At 56.6% G+C, this 19,321-nt stretch overlaps 2 protein-coding genes across 6 annotated transcripts in view; one reads left to right on the top strand and one right to left on the bottom strand.

Annotated features, from left to right (window-relative positions):
• The window catches only part of SERGEF (secretion regulating guanine nucleotide exchange factor), a 229,504-nt gene extending 227,753 nt beyond the window's left edge, over positions 1-1,751 (top strand). For all 4 annotated transcript variants that reach the window (XM_070624439.1, XM_070624441.1, XM_070624438.1 and 1 more), the window contains one exon: positions 1,095-1,751. In XM_070624439.1, the coding sequence (XP_070480540.1) occupies positions 1,095-1,210 (116 nt within the window). In that variant the 3' untranslated portion in view covers positions 1,211-1,751. The remainder of the gene's footprint in view (positions 1-1,094) is intronic.
• KCNC1 (potassium voltage-gated channel subfamily C member 1) overlaps positions 1-19,321 on the bottom strand; it is a 40,832-nt gene that overhangs the window by 13,992 nt on the left and 7,519 nt on the right. The window lies entirely within an intron of this gene.

The following is a 19,321-nucleotide window of genomic DNA, read 5'->3' as shown; positions in this document are numbered from 1 at the left end:
GACTAAACCAAGGGTTTAAGGCTAGTGATGAAGCTGAGACTTGGACCCAAATGTATCTAGCTCCGGAAGCCAAGCTCTCCACCATCAGACCTACCTAAGCTCTTGGGGCTAAAAGTATCAGCTACCAGGTAGCTGGCCCTGATTGTGTCTGTGGCTCCATCTTGGAGCTTGGCACCCACAGCCCAGACTGCCTGAGGGCAGGCTATGCTGTCTCCAGAGAGGGAGAGAGCGGGGTGCCCGGATCCACAGGGTGGAGCCCAGCCAAGCCTGGATCGTTCTTGGGCCTCGCTGCTGGGACTTACTAGCACCTGGGGCAGCAGCAGCCCCGGGGGACATGGATACTGCCCCGCCTTCCTCGGGGAATCAATGGACCGTAGCCTTGGTGGGCTAGCCTGCATCCCCACCTGGCCCACCTCCTCTCAGATCTAGAGACGGCAGGCTGAGAGATAACCTTAACTTGTTCAAGGACCCAGCCAGAGGGAGGGGGTCTGTGATGGGGAGGGGAAGTTCCTGGGATCTGCTGACCCCTGGCAGGAAGGGAACCTCGGCTGGGCAGGCCCAGGGCAGCAAGCCTTGGGAGCCCCTCTGCAGTAACCCTGGGCTGTCACCCCCAGTAGGGGCTGCTGGCAAGAGCAGGGAGCTCCATGTGAGCTGTCTACCCCCCAATCCCCAGTAACCCAGAGGACACGGGACAGTCACCCACAGACCAGTCACCCACAGACACACACAACTACCCAGAGACACACCTAGCCCATTCCCTAACCACATACACTGTGCACGTGGCCACACAAACTACAGCACGGTGTCCCCAACACACATACATAGAGAACACAGGGGCACCTGGAGCGTCCTGTAGCACGTCACCGCCACCAGGCATAAACACCCAGGTGCTGCACGGCCAGGCGCACAGCCCCGCAGCCCCACAGGGCACCGGCGCATACATCTCAGAGCACACGGATGGTGCAGCAGTGGTCACCACACAGCATCTCCACCACGAATAGCACAGACCCCAGGCACTGCCACCCGGCCGGCCCCTCCTCTGCCCACCTCGCCCCCACTGGGTGTGACTGACTCAGTGTCTGTCTCTCCCACAGGATGGCAGCTCCAGCCCGCCTCGCCTCTGCCTCCTCTGCCTGCCTCCCTGCTGAGACAGTGCCAGCGTCTGGATTTCCCGTCCCCAGGGCCTGCCCACCATGCATACGTTTCCTGATTTCCTGCCACCCGCCAGACCATGCCTCCTGTCCCCAGGCCCCTCTGCAGTGACTATGCCCCGTACACTAGAATCTAAGCCAGCTGTGAGGCCAGTCCCTCCTGGGCAGCTAGTTTGATGAGGGGCACAAAGGGAGCTTTGCCCAGCAGCCCAGGAGCACCTGTCACCCAGCCTGGCCACCTCAGTGACCACCCTGTGAAATTTCAAGACAACACAGGCAAGATCGCCTGACAATGCAGCATAAACCCAAGCTGGTAGTTTCTGGCTTTTTTCCCCCAGAACCAAATCACAAACTGTGAGAGACCCACCAATTGTGTTCTAGAAAATGGTAGCCATGGCAACAGAGCAAGGCATCCCATTTCTATGGTAACCAGGGTGGTGAGGCTGTTGGCTGTAAAGTCAGACAAACCTACTAACGATCTGTTGACTTAGGAAGAATATTTTATAAATCACCAAGTTATTTTTATCGTAACCCCACCCCTGAAACCATAAATCAGGAAGACAATTTACTATCTATTAAAATGACCAATATGTGCTATGACTTTCATTTATAAATCATTTATGCCACAGTCATCTGTAGAAAATTGTGCTTGCCTTTTGGAACCGTTCAGCGGTTTGCCGTGCGGATCTGTTCTTGCAGTTTGGCGTTCCAGGAACAAGGCGATGGTTGTAACGTGGTGCAGGGACTGACATTCTGGTCTGGCCGCTTACTCGCTGTGTGACCTTGGCAAGTCACTTCCCCTCTCTGGGCCTCAGCTTCATCATCGGTACAGTGAGGGTTGGAGCTGGTCCCTTCTGAGGATTCTGAGACCCAGCAAGGTTGCAGGCAGTGGGGCTAATTAGGGGAGCCCTGGCTGGTGTCCAGGCCCCAGGACCCCAGAGGCTTCAGGTCAGTTTTTCCGCCTAATTAAATCTGCCCAGTGGGGGCGTGCAGCGTTTGAGTTAATCCATGCGGAGTCAGTGATGCAGAGCAGGCGGGATGGCCAATTGGCCTAAATAAATTGTCAGTCGAGTTGACTTTGGAAACTGAATTAGACTCGTCTGGACTCCTTTGGACTGGGCATGCCCACGGCACGCTGGTCTGGCTGAGGGCTTCCAGGGAGGAGATGGGACAGGGGGCTCTTTAGGGTCCAGTCCCTTTTTCAGTCCAAAAATAAATGCCTCCACCATCAACCCTGAGAGGCGTGGCAGGGTCCCAAGCACTCCATCCGGCTTCTGGGTCCTGGCCCCCATCCTTCTCACTGATCCTCCCCTCTTGGCACCCAGCTCAGGGAGCAGCGAGCGGGAGGAGCTCTCCACGGTGCTGCATGGAGGGTGTGAGCAAAAGTGTGTGAGAGTGTGTGCTGAGAGCATGGCCGTGTGGGCGCCTGTTTGGGAAAAGTCTGTGTGCTGGGGAGAGTGGGGGGGGGAGGGGGAGACAGTGTGTAAATGTGGAGTAGGTGTGTACACGGTGAAGGTGTGTCACCTGTTTATGTGACCTGAAACGAGGCATGTGTACAAGGCTTGTGTAAGTGGTCACTGTGGGGGGATATGTGGTTCATGTAGGTGGCAGAAATGTGTGTGCGTGTGTGTGTGTGATATGTATGGGGTATGGTGTATATGTGTGATATGCATGGGGTGTGATTGTGTGTGTATGGATAAGGACATGCATGGGGTGTGATTGCGTGTGGAAGAACATGCGTGGGGTATGGTGTATGTGTGTGTGTGAAGGACATGCATGGGGTGTGATTGTGTGTGTGTGTATAAGGACATGCATGGGGTGTGACTGTATGTGTATAAGGACATGCATGGGGTTTGATATGGGTGTGTGTGAAGGATATGCATGGGGTGTGATTGTGTGTGTGTATATAAGGACATGCATGGGGTGTGATTGTGTGTGTGTATATAAGGACATGCATGGGGTGTGATTGTGTGTGTGTGTGTGTGTGCGCACATGTTGGGCCATCTCCTAAGGGAATCAGGGTCTGGCTTGGCTCTCTGGACACGTGTTCTCTGAGCTGAGACCCAGCCCAGGGCCCTGACCCTTTTCCATGCCAGAGGTGGTCACTGGCTGGGGGCTGGGTGCCCCTCTCTCCGGGACTGTCCCTGACTGAGAGAGGACAGACAGGGTGGGAGCAAGAAGAGGCACTGAGCCAGCCCAGGGGAAGGCAAGGCTGCGCCCAGCTCCGAACCCGCTCATCGCACCACACTGACCCTCTCAGTCCCAGGATGCAGCCAGGGCAGCAGGGGAACCAGGGCCAGACAAGGAGCGCCCAGGCCTCAAGGAGCCCAGACTCCCAGAGAGACAAGAGCCCACTGCACAGAATTCACTCATGACCCCAGACCCAGGTCACAGCCAGAAAGGGCTGCCCCACAGTTCAGCTGGCAAACGTGGAGATGGCAGAGGTTCCCATGTTGCTTTCACTCCAAGATGCACATTTTTTCACATTTTAGAAATGAAAATATGTCATAAAATGTACACACCCTTAAAATAGCATTTCTTCCCATGTCCCCAACACACTGTTATTTAGCTCAAGGCATGTCTGAAATCGATTGTACCTTGGACTTGTGAAAACATGGTCATTAGGAACCCAGAACATCAGGACAGAGGAAGCCCTCAGAGGTTTTCAGTCCAAAAGCCACCCGTGGGGCAGGAAGGAGAAGAGGAGGCCCAGGAAGGAGAAGAGGAGGCCCAGGAGGGGAGGGACCGGCCAGAGGTGCAGCAGAGTGAGGCCCAGGCTCTCCCGGAACGTCAGTGCTGGGCTGGCACGGGGCTTCCATGATGGCAGCCTCATAGCCTTTGCCTCCCACCCGCTCCGGGCCCTCTCCGCTGTCCAGCCGCCTGCCTTCCAGATCCAGGTCAGAAACAGCTCGGTCCCTCCTGCCAAAGGAGGCAGCAGCTGCAGCCGAGACGGCAGGACTTCGAAGTCAGACCAAGCTGAAGTGTGGCGCCTGGCTCGGCTGGTGACCCCGGACAAGTTCACCGCCCTTTGTGAGCCTTCATTCCTGGACAGGGAGGGGGTGTGATCACAGGCCCTGCCTCTCGGGGGTTGTGATGGTGAAATGAAACAACACACAGAAGGTAAGATGGAGGGGTTCAAGCACCTGGCTGCAGTCCCCACGCCAACCTTTCACCTCTGACCCTCGGGGGCTCCTCCCACCTGGTCCTCTCCCATCACAACAGAGCACCTAGGATCAGAGTGTCTCAGACACAGAAAAGCCTAGAATCTGACGGCCATGGAACAGAGGACACTGCACTGGGAGGCACCTGGGAGACTCAGGCCAACAGCCTGGCCCTCAGAGCCTGCTTCCCGGGGCCACAGCCCAAGACCCAGCACCACGGCCTCCAGCCGGTGAGGGACATGCTATCCTCAGGGGGACGGGACCTTTGCACGCCCACTTCCACAGGGTTTCCAGGTGAGCCGCTGCCTGGCTGGGAGGAAATGAGGCTGGGTAGGAAGGACAGGTTGAGTGCCTCAGGAGAGCGGGGCTGTGTTGTCTTAGAGTGCCCTTCAGTCCCACAGGCCAGGAAGGATGGGTGTCAGGACCCCAGGGAGCCCATCAGGAGCCAACATCCCACCCGCTCCTGTGACCTGAGAGTCCCTCCTGGAGATGGGACAGTAAACACCTTCCTCCACTAGCAACTTAAACTCTGAGAATTACCAGTTTTCCACACAGGAAATTCCTCTTCTAGTTCAGGTCTTAGAACTGTGTCTGATTGTGTGTCTCCTGGTGCACTTGTCTACTTTTCTGTTAGTAAATGAAGAGTCCCGGAACCCTTCATATTTCCTCTTTTGCTCTGCCTGCCAGGGAGCTCAGCTAAATTTCGTACTCAAGTCTGGAGTAATCTTTTTCCTGGGTTTGAAGCATCACTATTTCTTCTCTTCATCATACTACTCTCATTTTTCCTTCCCTCTTTATTTCTAAGGATTCTCTTTTAGGTGTGTCTCGAACCTTTTTGTGCCACAGATTGTAATAAGAAATTCATCACTGAGACTCCACAATCAGGAAGGGAGTAGGAAGGCACCCTCTCTAGGCTACAGAGGCCTCCCCGGGGGCAGTTCCATAATCCCCTGTGCAGTGACGCTGGGGCAGATGCCTCCGTTGGTGATGGGCAGCGATGGGGAGCTCCCGAACCACTCACTCTGTCTTTGGACAGCTTTAGGGACGGGCATTCATTTGTTGTTTAAGACAGTCTCCCCGCCCCTTTCTCCCAGCAATCCCAGTTCTGCCCTCTGGGGTCACCAGAACACACCCGCTCCTCATCTTCCCTGTGACAGCCCTGCCCACGCCTGCAGATGGGCCTCAGGACCCCCCTGAGCGCCCCCTCCTGCAGGCCAGGCTTCCTCTGGCTTCCACTCGCACTCCCTTTCTTGGGCGGCTCCCTGGCCTGGTTCAGAGCCTAATTTTTTAAGCACCCGCTGCGTGCGGCTAAGCGGACTGCGCTTTACCCTTTTCAGTCCTCACGACCGCCTCAGTGGCGGGAGTATCCACTTTGTTGAGCCTCCCTGACTTCTGCTATAAAGTAACCATGACTGCTGTTACATCAGCATCCCATTACCTTTAAAAACTTCTCTGAGGGTTTTCACCCTCCATTTTGCAGATAAGAAAATTGAGGTTCGAAGTGGTTAAGACATGCAAAAAAACCAAAACCCACATAGCTCAGAAGTGATATGCAGAATTTGAAACCAGGTCTCTGCCTCTGAAACCACTATGCGCCAGGGCTACCATCTGTAAATCTCTCTCGCATACACCCAGTGGCCCTGGGAGGAAGACAGTAGTCTTCCCCTCATGCTGACATCGGGCACGGCTGTCCACAGTTTACAACACCTTCACACGCTGAATCCCATAGGAACAACACACACGCACACATACACACATCGACAGCTGGGCCGTTAGCGGGACAGTCTTGACTGCCCCCATTTAGCAGATGAGAAAATCAAGGCTCCAAGCTCCACCGTGTGTCCACTAGGAATCCACTGGGAAAATCCCCCCCAATGCCCACTTATGTTTTTGCATCGAGTCAGGGTCCTAATTCCCAACAGGGCAGGCATGTGCATGTATAGATACAGCCGTCCCTGAGTATCCGTGAGGGATTGGGTCCAGGACCCCCTGCAGACACCAAACCCGGTGCATGCTCAGGTCCCTTAGATAAAATGGCACAGTATTTGCATATAACCTACACACATCCTCCCATACACTTCAGATCATCTCTAGATTACATATATTACCTAACACAGCGGAAATGCTATGTAAATAGTTGTCATACTGTATCATTCGGGGAATAATGACAAGGAAAAAAGTCCATACTTATTTAGTACAGACACAACCATCGTAGGCCTTCTGACTTGCGGTTGGTTGAATCTGCGGATGCAGAACCTGCGGATATGGAGGGACAACTGTATACAGCATGCATGTGTGTGTTGGGGGGAGGGGAATAAAAAGATGGCCCCAAGAGGGACAGCTCAGGGAGGGCAGTGGCACAGCCCAGGTGGGACGACAGTTGACTGCCCACCTGCTCTCCCTCCAACAAATATTTACGCCTTCTCCCAGGCCTGTGCAGGGCAGCGAGGACAGAGTGAGCAGACCAGCCACAGCTCCTGGCAGGCGACACTGACATCTATCAAATAACCATACAAGTAAGAGTGTACCTATAAGAGGTGGCGAGGGCTTCAAGGGGAATGCGCAAGGCATTGAGGGGCCTTTAACAAGTCTTGGGGTCAGAGTGGCTCCCAGGAGGAAGTGACAAGTGTGCAGAGGTTGCAAGGATCTGTAAGAATCAGCTAGGGAGACAGACGGTCCCAGGAAGAGCGTTCTGGGGGGGAAAGAACAGGAACCATGCCCAGTCCTCACGTTCCTGACCAGCAGCAGCTCAGACAGCTGATCGCTCCCTCCTTTTGGTCACCCTTCCCAGAGCCCCGCAGTCTTGATCTTCCTTCTACCTCACTCCCTGCTCCTTCTCAACGTCCTTGCCAACCTCTTCTCCCCAGCCTCTAACTATCGGGGAGCCTGGAGGGCAGTGCTTGGTCCTCTTCTCCATCTACACACGTTCCCTGAGCAATTCACCCAGTTTCAAGGCTTACATACCACCACCCATTCAAATGCCACTAACGGCGCACTCTCAAATGTTTATCTGCAGCCCAGCCTTTTGAACTCAGGTCTTCAGCATCCAACTCCTTAGCATCTCTGGGTGAAGGGCTAATAGCTCTCTGCAACTCAACACATCAGCAGGACTCCTGGCCACCCCCACCGCCTGCAGCCTGCTGCTCTTCACGAGGTAGCAACTCCATCCTTCCAGGACGTTCTTGCCAAAAACCTTGGAGTCATCCTCGACGCCTCTCTTTCGGTCACACCTCACATTTAATCTGAAAGGAAATCCTGTTGGCTCAGCTTGAAATAAACCTAGACTCTGACCACTTCCCCCCACACTGCTACCACCGCTGTCGCAGACATCTTCGGTTCCCCCGGGGTTACGGTAAGAGCCTCTGAACTGTTCCCCCGGATCCAGCATTCCCGTGCTCGAGGACTATTTTCCACACAGCAGCCAGACGATCCTCTTAAAATGTAAATCTGATTGTGTCACTTCTCTGCTCAAAACCCTGTACTGGTTCCCCGTTTCTCCCAGAGGAAAAGCCACGGTCCCCACCATGTCCTGCAGGCCCCCATGTGATCTGACTCCATTCCCCCTCTCAGCTCCTCTCCTACCACTATCCCCTTCGCTTGCTCCAGCCACACCCACCTCCTCAAACGCGTTCCTTAAACACGCCAGACACACGCCCCCCTTAGGGCCCGCACACTGGCTGCTCCCTGTGTCCAGAACGCCCTTCTCCAAATGTCCTCGTGACACCATCTCACGGGCGTACTCTCCACTGCTGAAAGTCTCAACCACACCCCCACTCATCCGACTTTCTTTCCTCTACTCCCCGCACCCCTCAGCACGTTCCATTTTGAACACATGAACTTTTCCCAGCTTTATTGAGGTACAAATGACAGACAAGAACATTCACCTGTTCTAAGTGTCCAGTTGGATGAGTGTTGGCCTTCACACTCTCTAATTTACTTAGTTTTCCTATTTGTTGTCTCTCTTCCCCCTTAGAATATAAGGTCCATGACGGGGCTCGATCTGGGGATCACGCTGGCCCCACCATCAGGCCCAGCCCTGCACTAGCAGCGGAAGAGGGCCCCTTGGGGACCAGGAGCACAGCTAAGCCCACACAGGTAAAAGGATCACATCTGTTCGTGAATCTGTGCCTGAACCAGCCACAGACGCAGCTGCTCATCATTCAGCCACGTTCTCATCAGCTCAGTCTCCACAGAGATTGTTTGTTATACTAGCAGTGGGCACGGTGGTTGAGAGCAGATCCATGTCTACACTGGCAATGGGTACACTCATTGACAGCAGACTCATGTACACCGGCAGCAGGCGCAATCACGTTCACCTCTTGACAAAAATGGGCACAGTCAGTAAAAAAGACCTGAACCCCACGGGCTGCGAACATGAATGACTGAGCAGAGTGGGCACAAGGGCACGGAGGTTCCCCGTCAGAGAGGGGCCGACGTCCTCCTCCCAGCAGGCTGGCCAGCTGAAGGCGCTGGCCCCTTGTGGAGTCCGTCAGCCGGCGTCCAGTCCAGGGAGCAGAACTGGCGCCAGAATGTGGAATTCAAAACCTGCACGCAGGCCCTGGAGTGTGGAATCTCGAATCTGGGCGTCGGAACTGGAATCTGGGACACGTGGCAAGGAGATGAGACCGTGTCTATTCCCAGCCTCCTGAGATCACTCAAGGTGAGGAGAGGCTCGGGCTGTGACTCCCAGCGCCACCCGCCCCCTCCCCACCCCACGCCGGCCTGGCCCAGCCAGCCTGGGCTTAAAAAAGCACCAGGAAATGTCACTTTCTTTTTGAGGAGGTGCGAAGGGAGGAGATGGCCCAGGCCGTTCAGCTGCCGGTCTCTTCAAAGGTCGGAACGGCAGCAGTACCTTCCAATCCTGAGGCTTCTTTCCTACCCAGGTCGGACAGAATTCCAGCCCCTTGCCTGGCAGATGGACCTGCCTGGTGCCAGTCCAGGGGCCCCACTGCCCGACCAGGGCTATGGGCTCAGAGGCTCAGGGGCTCAGGGGCTCAGGGGCTGCAGCTAGACCAGGTACCTCTCCTGTGCTAGGCTGGCTCAAGGTGGCAACTCTGCGCCTTGGCCACTGACTGCCGACTGTTTGGCCTGGGACGTGCCTGCTCCCACGGTGCTGCCGTTTCCCCACCTGCGTAATGAGGGGTGGCCTCAACTCACAAGAATGTCCAGATCCTACCAGAGACACAGCCTGGATGAGAGCCAAGTGAGAGTGGATTCCTCCTGAGAGAAGAAAGTTCCAAGGACATTGGTCCTCCACTGACACAGCTTTCACTCATTTGTTCATTCATTCAATCATTAATATTTACTGAGTGCCTGTTACACACCAGGCACCACTTGTCACAAGCGCCTCTGAAATAACAGCTTCAAATAAAGCTCCCAGCACAGAGCTAGGCACACAGTAGGTCTTCAGTAATGAGAATAAGGACACCTACTGTGTATTGACACTTGTCCTGAGCCAGACCTGTCCCAAGCACTCTTACATGCTGCTCCTCCTCCACCCCTGCACCAACTCTGAGGTCCATACTGAGGTTTCCATCCTGACTTTACAAAGAAGGAAACTGAGGCTCGAGAGGTTAAGTTGCCCATGATCATATACCTAGGAGGTGATGGAGTCAGAATTTGAAACCCAGCTCTGACTCCAGAGCATATGCTCTTAACCACTCTCCTAGCCCCTCAACAAACATTTATTGAATGAATGCCTGAGAGAATGAATGAAACTTTGTGCTGGTGCAGGTATGGGTCCATCAGTGCATCGGTATGCACGAGTGTGGGGCGCATGTGCGTGCAGATGTTTGCGTGTTTGCACATGGAGGTTTCTCATGGAAGACTTTCCCCTGTTGTCTTGGTCCCGTGTGTGCTGGAGCTATACTTAGCTGCAGCCGTGACTGTAATGAGCAGTTAGCGGCGCACCAGACACTCTCATTGGGACCTGGTTTCCCAGGGAGATCGCCGGGGCCAGCATGTGGGGGGTGCAGCCTGGTGCCAGGGAACGCTAGAGCAGGGCTTCCAGAGGGAGCCTGGAGCTCACGGCACTGTGCCTTGTGCAAACGGAGACCCTTCACTCCAGCTAGAAGAATTGCTCCAGCCTAGCAGCATCTGAGTCTCCAGGCCTGCTGAGCTCAACTACTGGCCACCCATGTCCTTGTTCCCTTTACTGGCCCTTGCTAGGCAATTAGAACGAAAGCCTTGGAGCTCATGTCTAGTGTCTGGGAACTGACGGCAAAAAGCAGTGGGAAGATGGTGGACCTCAGGATACCTGAGCCAGGACCATCCAGGGCCTCAGGAGGGCGCACTCCCCAGCCAGCAGGGCTGTGCTGCAGCCTTGAGCACAGCCCCCAGAGCCATGTGAGGGGCTCGCTCATCAAGGCTGGGGACCTGAGGAGGAAGAGTGGCCTTCCACGCAGAACGGACTGAAATCCCAGGTATGCTCAGCATGGCCTGGGGTTCAGAGGCCAATTCCCCACTCACTGTCTGCCCTCCAGTGGCCACAGGGAGCCTGGAAAACCCCGGGCCCTGCGCCTCCCCTGTCACATGGCTCCAGCTGCAACTTCTTTCCAGCCCGTCCTGGGTCTGCTCCATCAGAGACACTCACATTTGAGAGTGGACCAGGTCCCCAGGCCAGTCCCTGCCCCCAGCTCCCACCACCTCATCCACAAACCATCCACCCCCTGCCTCTGGCAAACCCACTTTCTCCACGTGCGGGCTGGGCTGCTCCCCGCTGCCTTCCACCCTGAAGCCCTCAGCTTCCAAGTCCCATCCTCTGGATGTTTTCACTTCATGAGAGGTGGGACTTCCTCTCCTGCCTTGAAGCCAAGCAACTAGAAATTTATCCAGAGATCCTCACATCCATCCATTCGTTCACCCATCCAGCAAGCTACACACCAGGTGGGATCCATCATGCACCCTTCCTTCCATCCGTTCATCCATCTCCATCGGGCAGCCATCTTTTTATCCATTCTTTCATCTGCTGTCTATCACCCATGGGTCCATCCAACCACCTCATTCTCCACCAGAGAACCACAGCACATAGTGCAGGAAGGACACTGGCACTGCTCCAGTTACCTTCTTAACGCCCCCAAAAAGACCTGGGAGCTGAGCCTTCTTCCACCACTTGCTAACTGGATGGTCTTGTACAAATAAATTCATCTCTCTGGGCCATTTTTTCCTTCATCAATAAAGTGGGGATCGTATCTAATCCTTCCGCCTCCCAGGGATGTTGGGAGGCACGTTGCTTCAGCAAAGATTCATTGATGCCATATTATGTAACAGGCATGACCATTCCTTAAGCTGGTCCTTATCCTCTAAGAGGCTGCCGCTGAGTCGGGGTGACAGGTAACCTCAACAGGGCGGCTGGACCAGGGCAGGAAGAGTTCTCCGGGAGGGCAGCTCTTCAGGGGGCGCATCAGGAAAGGCTCCAGACAGGAGGGGCCGTCGAAGCAGGCCTTGAAGGATGGATTGTTTCAGATTGCAGAGGAGGAAGAAAGGGCATTCTTGGCAGAGAGAACAGAATAAGCAAAGGCAGGAGGCAGGGGAGTTAGAGCACGCTGGGCACAGTTGCCGTGCCTGGAGGCCAAGGCTGGGCCGCCTGGAGAGGTGGGGCGGAAGGGTTCCCAAGGGGAGCACAGCTAGGTTTGGGAAGGGCCATGGGCATGGAAAGACTGGGCAGCCGGTGCAAACCACAGCAATTTCTCCCTCTGAGGCTCTTACTCAGATCCAGAGACTGCCAGACAGGAAAAAATATCCTCTTGGTGACAGCCAGGCCTCGGGAGACACCGTTACTGCGGCCTAGAAAGGAAGCCAGTTCCTGGCATTTCTGACCTTTGCGTCACTAAATATATTATTGGTGACAGTGGTGCAAGCCCCTGAGGCTGCAGGGCCACTGGACGAGGCTTCCACAGCCTGCTTCCCTGTCTCTGTGGCTCAGCCAGGGCCTCGTTCACACCAGCTGTCCTGGGGATCTGAACCCAGGACCAGGTTCGATGGGGCCCCAGGCAGACAGATCCAGCCCCCCGTAAGAGCCTCCTGTGTGCCAGGCACCATGCTGGGGTTTTGCCCCTCTGGGACTCATCCCATTTCAGACAGGAGGAAGCAGACTCAGCCAGACGATACCTGCCTGAGCCACACGGAGGCAGGGAGACCAACACCCAGGCCTGGCCAGGTCCAAGGCCTGTGCTCTCCCCTCCACCCTGTCCCCTCCTCACACTCCCTTGAGACGGTGGTCTCCTGCACATGGTCCTGCTCTGACCCATATTTTCTCCCTCACAAATTCTCTTCCTGCCTCTGGTGGATTCCCCAGCATCCCTGAGAGGTAGGCGGCACCACGATGCACACTTTGAGATGAGGAGACTGAGTGCCAGGCTCCAGGGGGGCGGGCTGGTCAGGACAGAGTTAGGAGTACCCACGGCAACACGAGAGGAAGTCACTGCCCAGAGCCGGCCCTAGCAGAGGACAGCCACGTGGGCTTCTGAGAGGCCAGCCCTCAGCCCAGGGCTCTGGCTGGATCCAGGTGGCCCAGTGGGTGACCATGTCGCTCACGGCTGCTCAGAGAGCCCCTGATGTTGAGCATAAAACGGTAATCTCTAAGTGATGAGTCGTCGGCCCTGGCAGGAGGCTGTGGTCTGAAGTATATACACAGTTCTGCCCTGGGGACAAGGCCCAAGGGAGCCATAGCTTCCCGCTCTACCACCTTTGTGGGCAGAGAAGGTCCCCAGGGGGCCACCGGAGTCTCTCTGGTTACAGCAACCCTCTTTGTAGACATTCGGTTCATAGTCCCAGAACGCCCAGGTGGGTGAGGCCAGTGTCTGCAGAGCATCCTAGAAAGACGCCTTGTGTGCCAAATGGTGAGAATGATACCAGTGCGTAACTTGAACACCTGTGCTGGGCCATGCGCCGGGTGAAGGGCTTTCTACAGCTTATCTCATTGCATTCTCACAGCACCCCCTGAATAGGGACTCTTGTTGCCCCCCTTTATGGCTGAGCTGGGTGGGCCTCCAGGGGCCACACAGCTGAGAATCAGCAGCGCCAGGTCGGGACCCAGGCAGTCGGGCTCCAGTCTGACCCGTAACTAGCGCGCTAACCATCGTCTCTCAGCACACCTGGAGGGAGGCCCAGCAGAGCAGTGAGGGAGGGCTGTGTAGATGCAGAGTGCCCACAAGACCCTTGTCTGGAAGGGCCCCTCGCCTCTGGCTCCGTCACCAATTTCTCTCCAGCCCCACATCCCTCAGAGAACAGATCACAACCCCAGCCTGGTGGCAGCTGTGTGTGGTCCCAGTGTTCCCTTAGGGCACAGCTGGCCTTTAAGGCAAGGACAGAGGTCCCCACCATGGTGAGGCAGGAGCCCCTCCCTGAGGCCCAGCCCCCTGGAGGTAGAGCCCCTGTGGCCGTGGGAGGGGAGTGAGGGCAGCGCAGCCGTGAGCACAGCCCAGCACTGGGCTGGCACACCCCGGGAGCCCAGGGGCAAGACCCACTGTCAGGAGCCCAGTGGGGCTGCAAGGAGCTCTGCTCTGCTCTTTCTGACCTACCACTGTCCCCTGGCTCTCTGAGCTCAGCCCTGGACATTGGCCTCTCGCTGTGCCTTGAACCCCAAGCACGTGCCTTCTCAGGGCTTTTGCATGTCCCACTCCCTCTGTCCCTCAGATGTCACATCTCCCTCCCTCACCTCCTTCAAGTCTTTGCTGAAACATCACCTGCTCAGGGAGGCCTTCCCTGCCACGCTAGCTGAAGTTGCCACCCCCAGCACTTCCTGGACCCTTCCCGCCATTGTACATCTCCAGGGCACTTCTCACCATCTGTCACACTGTATATTCCACGTATCCATTTGTTTCTTTTTATTTGCCCTTCATTAGAATGGAAGCCTCTTGAGGGCAGGGATTTTTGCCTGTTTTGTTCTTTGCTCTATTCCCAGTGTCCAGTGCGGTGCCTGCCACCTAGTACGTAGGTGCTCAATAAGTATCCACTGCATGCGTGAGTGAATGAGTGCTGACAGCAGCCCGTGGCAGGGGAACCACACGGACTGTCTTTACGTGTAGAGTAGGGGTGTGGGAGAGAAGTCCCTTCCTGCACTGGGGATGGGAAGGGAAGAGGTGAGGGAGGCACACCCTGGGCAGTGGGCAAGGGGCTCATGGGCACGAGCCAGAGCCAGGGTGAAGCCGGCGCAGGGCTGCCAGGCCGGCAGGGAAGGGGCTGGGTTGGGCCGGGGTGGAAGGGGCATCCGAGGCCCTGTACAGGCTTGAGAAAGCTTTGTTGGGTGCCGTGGCCCACGTCAAAGCAGCATCTGAGCCTGGGCACAGCGAGGCTGGCTCCTGAGGCCCCCTGAGCTCAGCTGCCTGGGGCTGCCCCAGCTAATATTAGCTTGTCCCCACCCAGCCTGGCGTCAGCCTGGCGGGGCAGCCCAGCCCCAGAGCGGGCACCGCCCCCTCGCACCCACATGATCCCCAGGCCTTAGCCCCCAGACTCCAGTGGCTCCTGGGGTCTGCCTGGCTTCTGCCGCCACTGCCCCTGTGCCTGAGCATCCCCCATAAAGAGGAGACGTTTCAAGGCCCTGAGCTGTGATGCACGGTCCCCACCCACCAGCCCCACCGCACTGGCACACTTGTCAGCATCTCAGGTCCCCGTGCTTGGCCCTGGCCAGAGCCTGATGGCAGTGGCCCTCCCTACCTTTCCACCTGCAAGTGGAAGTTCCATCATCCATTTCTCTCACGCCCCAGCACACCTGGGAAGTGAGGCAGAGCAGGGACGAGCAGACCATTACGACAGATGAGGAGACTGAGGCTCAGAGGGGGCCGTGACCTGCCCATGACACACAGCAGGCTTGTGGCAAAACCAGACAGAATCCAGGCCTGCCTCCCAGGGTGACATCCCTGAAATCTGGCCCCTGGGAGACAAACTCTGGAAGGAGGGGGCCCCAGGGCCAAGGCAGGCGAGGTGACCCCCAGAGAGGTATTTGAAGGGAGGGTCGGTTGCTGAAAGAAGGCAGCAGACAGGGACAGGTGAGCGACTGGATCTTCCAGAGCTGAGTGCTGGTAAAAGGACAGTAATGGAACCCATGATAATTAAGCACTTATTACGTTCTGGGTTCTGGGCTAAGTGCTTAACACATTCAATCTTCCCAACCTCCCTATGAGTCACGTGCTATTAATATCCCTCTTGAGGCACAGACAGGTTAGGGAACTTGTCCAAGGTCACACAGCGGGGAAGTGGTGGGGCTGGGATTCGAACGCGGGCCTCCTGGCTCTAGATGAGAGAACGGGGCTCCAGGTCATAGAGCCAAGGTTGGGTAGCCAGGAAGTGGGGGCTGGCCTGGAAGCCTACCCACTTTCTACTGAACACATAACTGAGGCTTGAAGCGGGGGATTCGGGACAAAAAGCATCGTAGGCCTTCGAGGGAAGAGTCCGTGATGAAAGCCAGTAACTAATGCCTAGGACTTCCCAGAAACACAGGTGGTGAAGGAGAAGCGACAACGGGATGGGAGAAGGAGGGGAGCAGGTGGACAGGAAGGGGAGGGGCAGGGAGAGGGGAAGCGAGAAAAAGAGCCTGGCCGTCCCTCAGGAGACACGGTTCCAAGAGAAGTCAGACTTGGGCGTGAGGCTGAACCAAGTGGCCCCGGAAACCCAGTGTCCCTACAATGTCACCATCCTAAGAGCTTGTGCACCCTGGTTTTGGAAAAGAGTTTCCTGGCGTCTGAGCTGTGGTTGTGGGTAGTGGTGGGCTGACGCGGAGTGAAGGGTGAGTTTGGAGATGGTTGGGGGGGGGGGGAGAGGATGTAAAGAGCCTCATCCGGCCCTGGGCAGGGACAGTGGCAGGTGGAACTCTGCCCTGACTGGGGTTTGCCCTCGGCCCCCTGGTCAGTGCACTGCAGCCCTCCTAGCACTGCCTCAGCCTCGGCCTCTCCATCACCGCTCCAGGCTTGGGGGATGGACGCCCTATGTTCCCGGGTGCCCTAAAGAAGGAGGGGGCTGGCCAGTAACAGGCTCAAAGGCGAGGCGCCAATGTCTGCCTGGGTCTGGAGCCCTGGCCTCCTATCCATTCTCTCAGTAAATATTTACTTAGCACCCACGGTGTGCCGGGCCCTGTCGTAGGTTCCAAGTGTAGAACGATGGGTAAAGGACAACAGATTTGTGGTTACCAGAGGGGAGGGGGTGGGGGGAGGGCGAAAGGCGTAAAGGGGCACATATGTATGGTGATGCATAAAAACTAGACTATTGGTGGTGAGCACGATGCAGTCTATACAGAAGCTTATATGTAATAATATACACCTGAAATGTACACAATTTTATAAGCCAATATGACCTCAATAAAATAATTTTTTAAAAAAGAGGCAAAAATCCCTGCCCTGGTGGAGCTTATATTCTAGCTGGGGAAACAGATAAGAAACCCAGTAAATAAGGAAAATATAGTTAGATGGTGTTAAAGGCCAACGAGAAAACAGGAATGCGACCAGGAAGGGAATGCAGGGGTGCATGTGAGAGGACGGCATCTGAGTCCAGACTGGAAGGAGTGAGGGGGAGTATGTGAGGGCAAGGTCTCCAGGGGGACGGACGGGGCATACAGGGCCGGAGGCAGAAGCAGGAAAACCAGAGGCCAGCAGGGGAGAGCAGGAGAGAGGCGGGACAGCGGGTGCGAGGGGGGGTGTGGGGAGCTCCGATGGGGCCTCAGAACCTTGGAGGGACAGGCTTCAGCCCTGAGTGGGACCAGAAGCCAGAGGGAGCAGAGCACGGGGGTCTCCATCTGACCTGCATTTGGCCGTGTGGAGAAGGCGCTGGCTAGGGCAGAGGCGGGGAGGACAGCCGGCAGTAACCCAGGGAGACAAGATGGTGGCCGCATCCAGGGAGGGAGCAGTGGAGATGAGGGGACAGTCGGGTTCTGGGTATGTTTTCAGCATGGAGACAACAGGATTTGCTGATTCGTGAGGGAGAGAGAGGAATCAAGGACGATGCCAGGCTTCAGGTCTGAGCAACTGGACAGATGGCCATTCACTGAGCTGGGGCCTCACCCCCAGGCCCCTCACCCTGACGCCAACGTCCTGGGCACAAGGAAAGATCAGAATCCCTGGTGAAGCCCTGCCAACCTGCACACTCCCCCAGGCGGCTCTGCGTCCTCAGCCCCACCTCCGCCGGGGCCTGCTGCTTGCCTCTGCTCTTCTCAGAATCCAGTGTGCGCGTGACTCATCTGGGGACCTTGTTAAAATTCAGACTCTGAATCAGTAGGTCCAGGTGGGGCCTGAAACTCTTCACTTCTATCAAGGGCTCAGGTGATGTTGATGCTGGTGGCAGGAGGGCCACCCCGAGCAGCAGGAGCCCCCCCCATCTCCCAGGCCCCACTGCAGGTCCTCCCTCACTGAGCACTAGCAACACCCAAGAATGGAGCAACCATCATTACTGCCCCCAGATCCAGGAATCAAAGTCTTGAGGGACAGAGCCCAGCAGGCTGCCCTTTGTGAAACGCCCCGGGCAATAGGATGACAAGAGTCACCAGGGGTGAGACTCCTCCAGCAACCACCCCTGCAGCCCCCACAGCAACCACTGCAAACACCCCCACCCAGCCCCAGGCCCATGCAGCGCAGCAGCGGCTCACCCACCCCGCTCCACAGTGCCCCTACACCATCCAAGTTAGCCCCCACCCTGCTCCAGCCCCACAGCCTGGCGGAGCATCTCTTCTCCGAGTGCACCTTTCCTGAAGACAGACGGCCAAGAGAAAGGCCTGGAGAAGAGGGCAACCCGCCAGCCCAAGCAAGCACACCTTAAAGAGGCGGCACCCACAGGTCTGCACCCGTGAGAGGGCTGGGTAAGTCTACCAAGCCAATAATGGTTCACAGGGGCCCAGCACCAGCAGCGACCCCAGGCAGGGCGTGATCACTGTGTCCTAAATAAATGAATGAGAGTGGCTGAGGGACCCTGAGTGGAGGTAGCAGGAAGCTCTTCAGACCCCCTCCCTAGGCTCCTGCCTGCTTGGTGACAGCACCCTTGTCAGGAGAGCCCACACATGTCCTGGAGAGGAGCTGGGCCGACGATGCGCAAGGAGAGAGAGGGAGGGCCTGACTTGACTCCCACGGTGCCTCTGGGAGGTGGAGCCCAGAATTCTTAGCCTCCTGGAAAGTCAGAGCTGGGAAGGGACTGGTAGTCATTTAGAACGACCTCTGTATTTTACAGGTGGAGAAACTGCAGCCTGAAGGGGCTATGCAACCTGCCCAAGGGAGCCTGGCTGTTTTAATGGCCTGGCTACAGACCTTGCTCTGGCCCAGCTGCCCAATGCCTATAACTGGGGTTTTGTCTGTGGCCTCAGCTCTCCATGTCCTTGGCATGGTCTCTAATCCTGAGGGCCTGCCTGTCCTCAGCCACAGGCCTCCAGAGCTGACCTGCTGACCTCCAGCTTGAATCACGCAAGCCTGGTGACTCCGTACCCAGCCCAGACCCCTCACTTCCAAAGGAGGAGGGCATCGAGGGCAGGAGCAGCCAGGCTAGGCAGTAAGGGTCTTGAGAGATGGGTTTTCACATTCAGCAAAAACTAGAAAGGACAGCGAGAGAGGGGAACAGATAAGTAAAAACCTAGAGGTTGGAATGAGGGCTGAAGACGAGGAGGCCGGGGAGGAGCTTGGCAGAAGGGCGCAGCAGGAGACGTGGCCAGGTTCCAGAGCAGAAGGCCTCGAATGCCGAGCTGAGGAGGAGCCAGCATTCCCACCATGCGTCGCCTCATGCAGGATAACTTGTGATCCTCCCAAGTCCTCTGCCATTCCCTGCAGGCCAGATGGAGCCCCAGGGCCTGCAAGGATGGGGGCCAGCTGAAGCACCTGAAAACCCTCTGGCCGGGGGCCGCCAGAGCACTCCTAACCCGGCCAGGCTGGAGCCTCATCCCCAACCGTCCCGGGGCCAGAACTTGCTGAGCAGGATTCCCAGACAGGTGGCTGGGAAAGAGAGTTTGGTGGGGGAGGGAGGGAACCAGCTGGAAACCCAGGCCTGGGCCACGGCAAGGCACAGACCCACCATTCCTGGGACAGCGACAGGAGGCAGCAG

The sequence above is a fragment of the Equus przewalskii genome, chromosome 6 (genome assembly GCF_037783145.1).
Source record: "Equus przewalskii isolate Varuska chromosome 6, EquPr2, whole genome shotgun sequence".
Classification (NCBI taxonomy): Eukaryota; Metazoa; Chordata; class Mammalia; order Perissodactyla; family Equidae; genus Equus; species Equus przewalskii.
The sequence above is the reverse complement of the archived record's forward strand: the minus strand, read 5'-3'. Positions and strand labels throughout refer to the sequence as shown.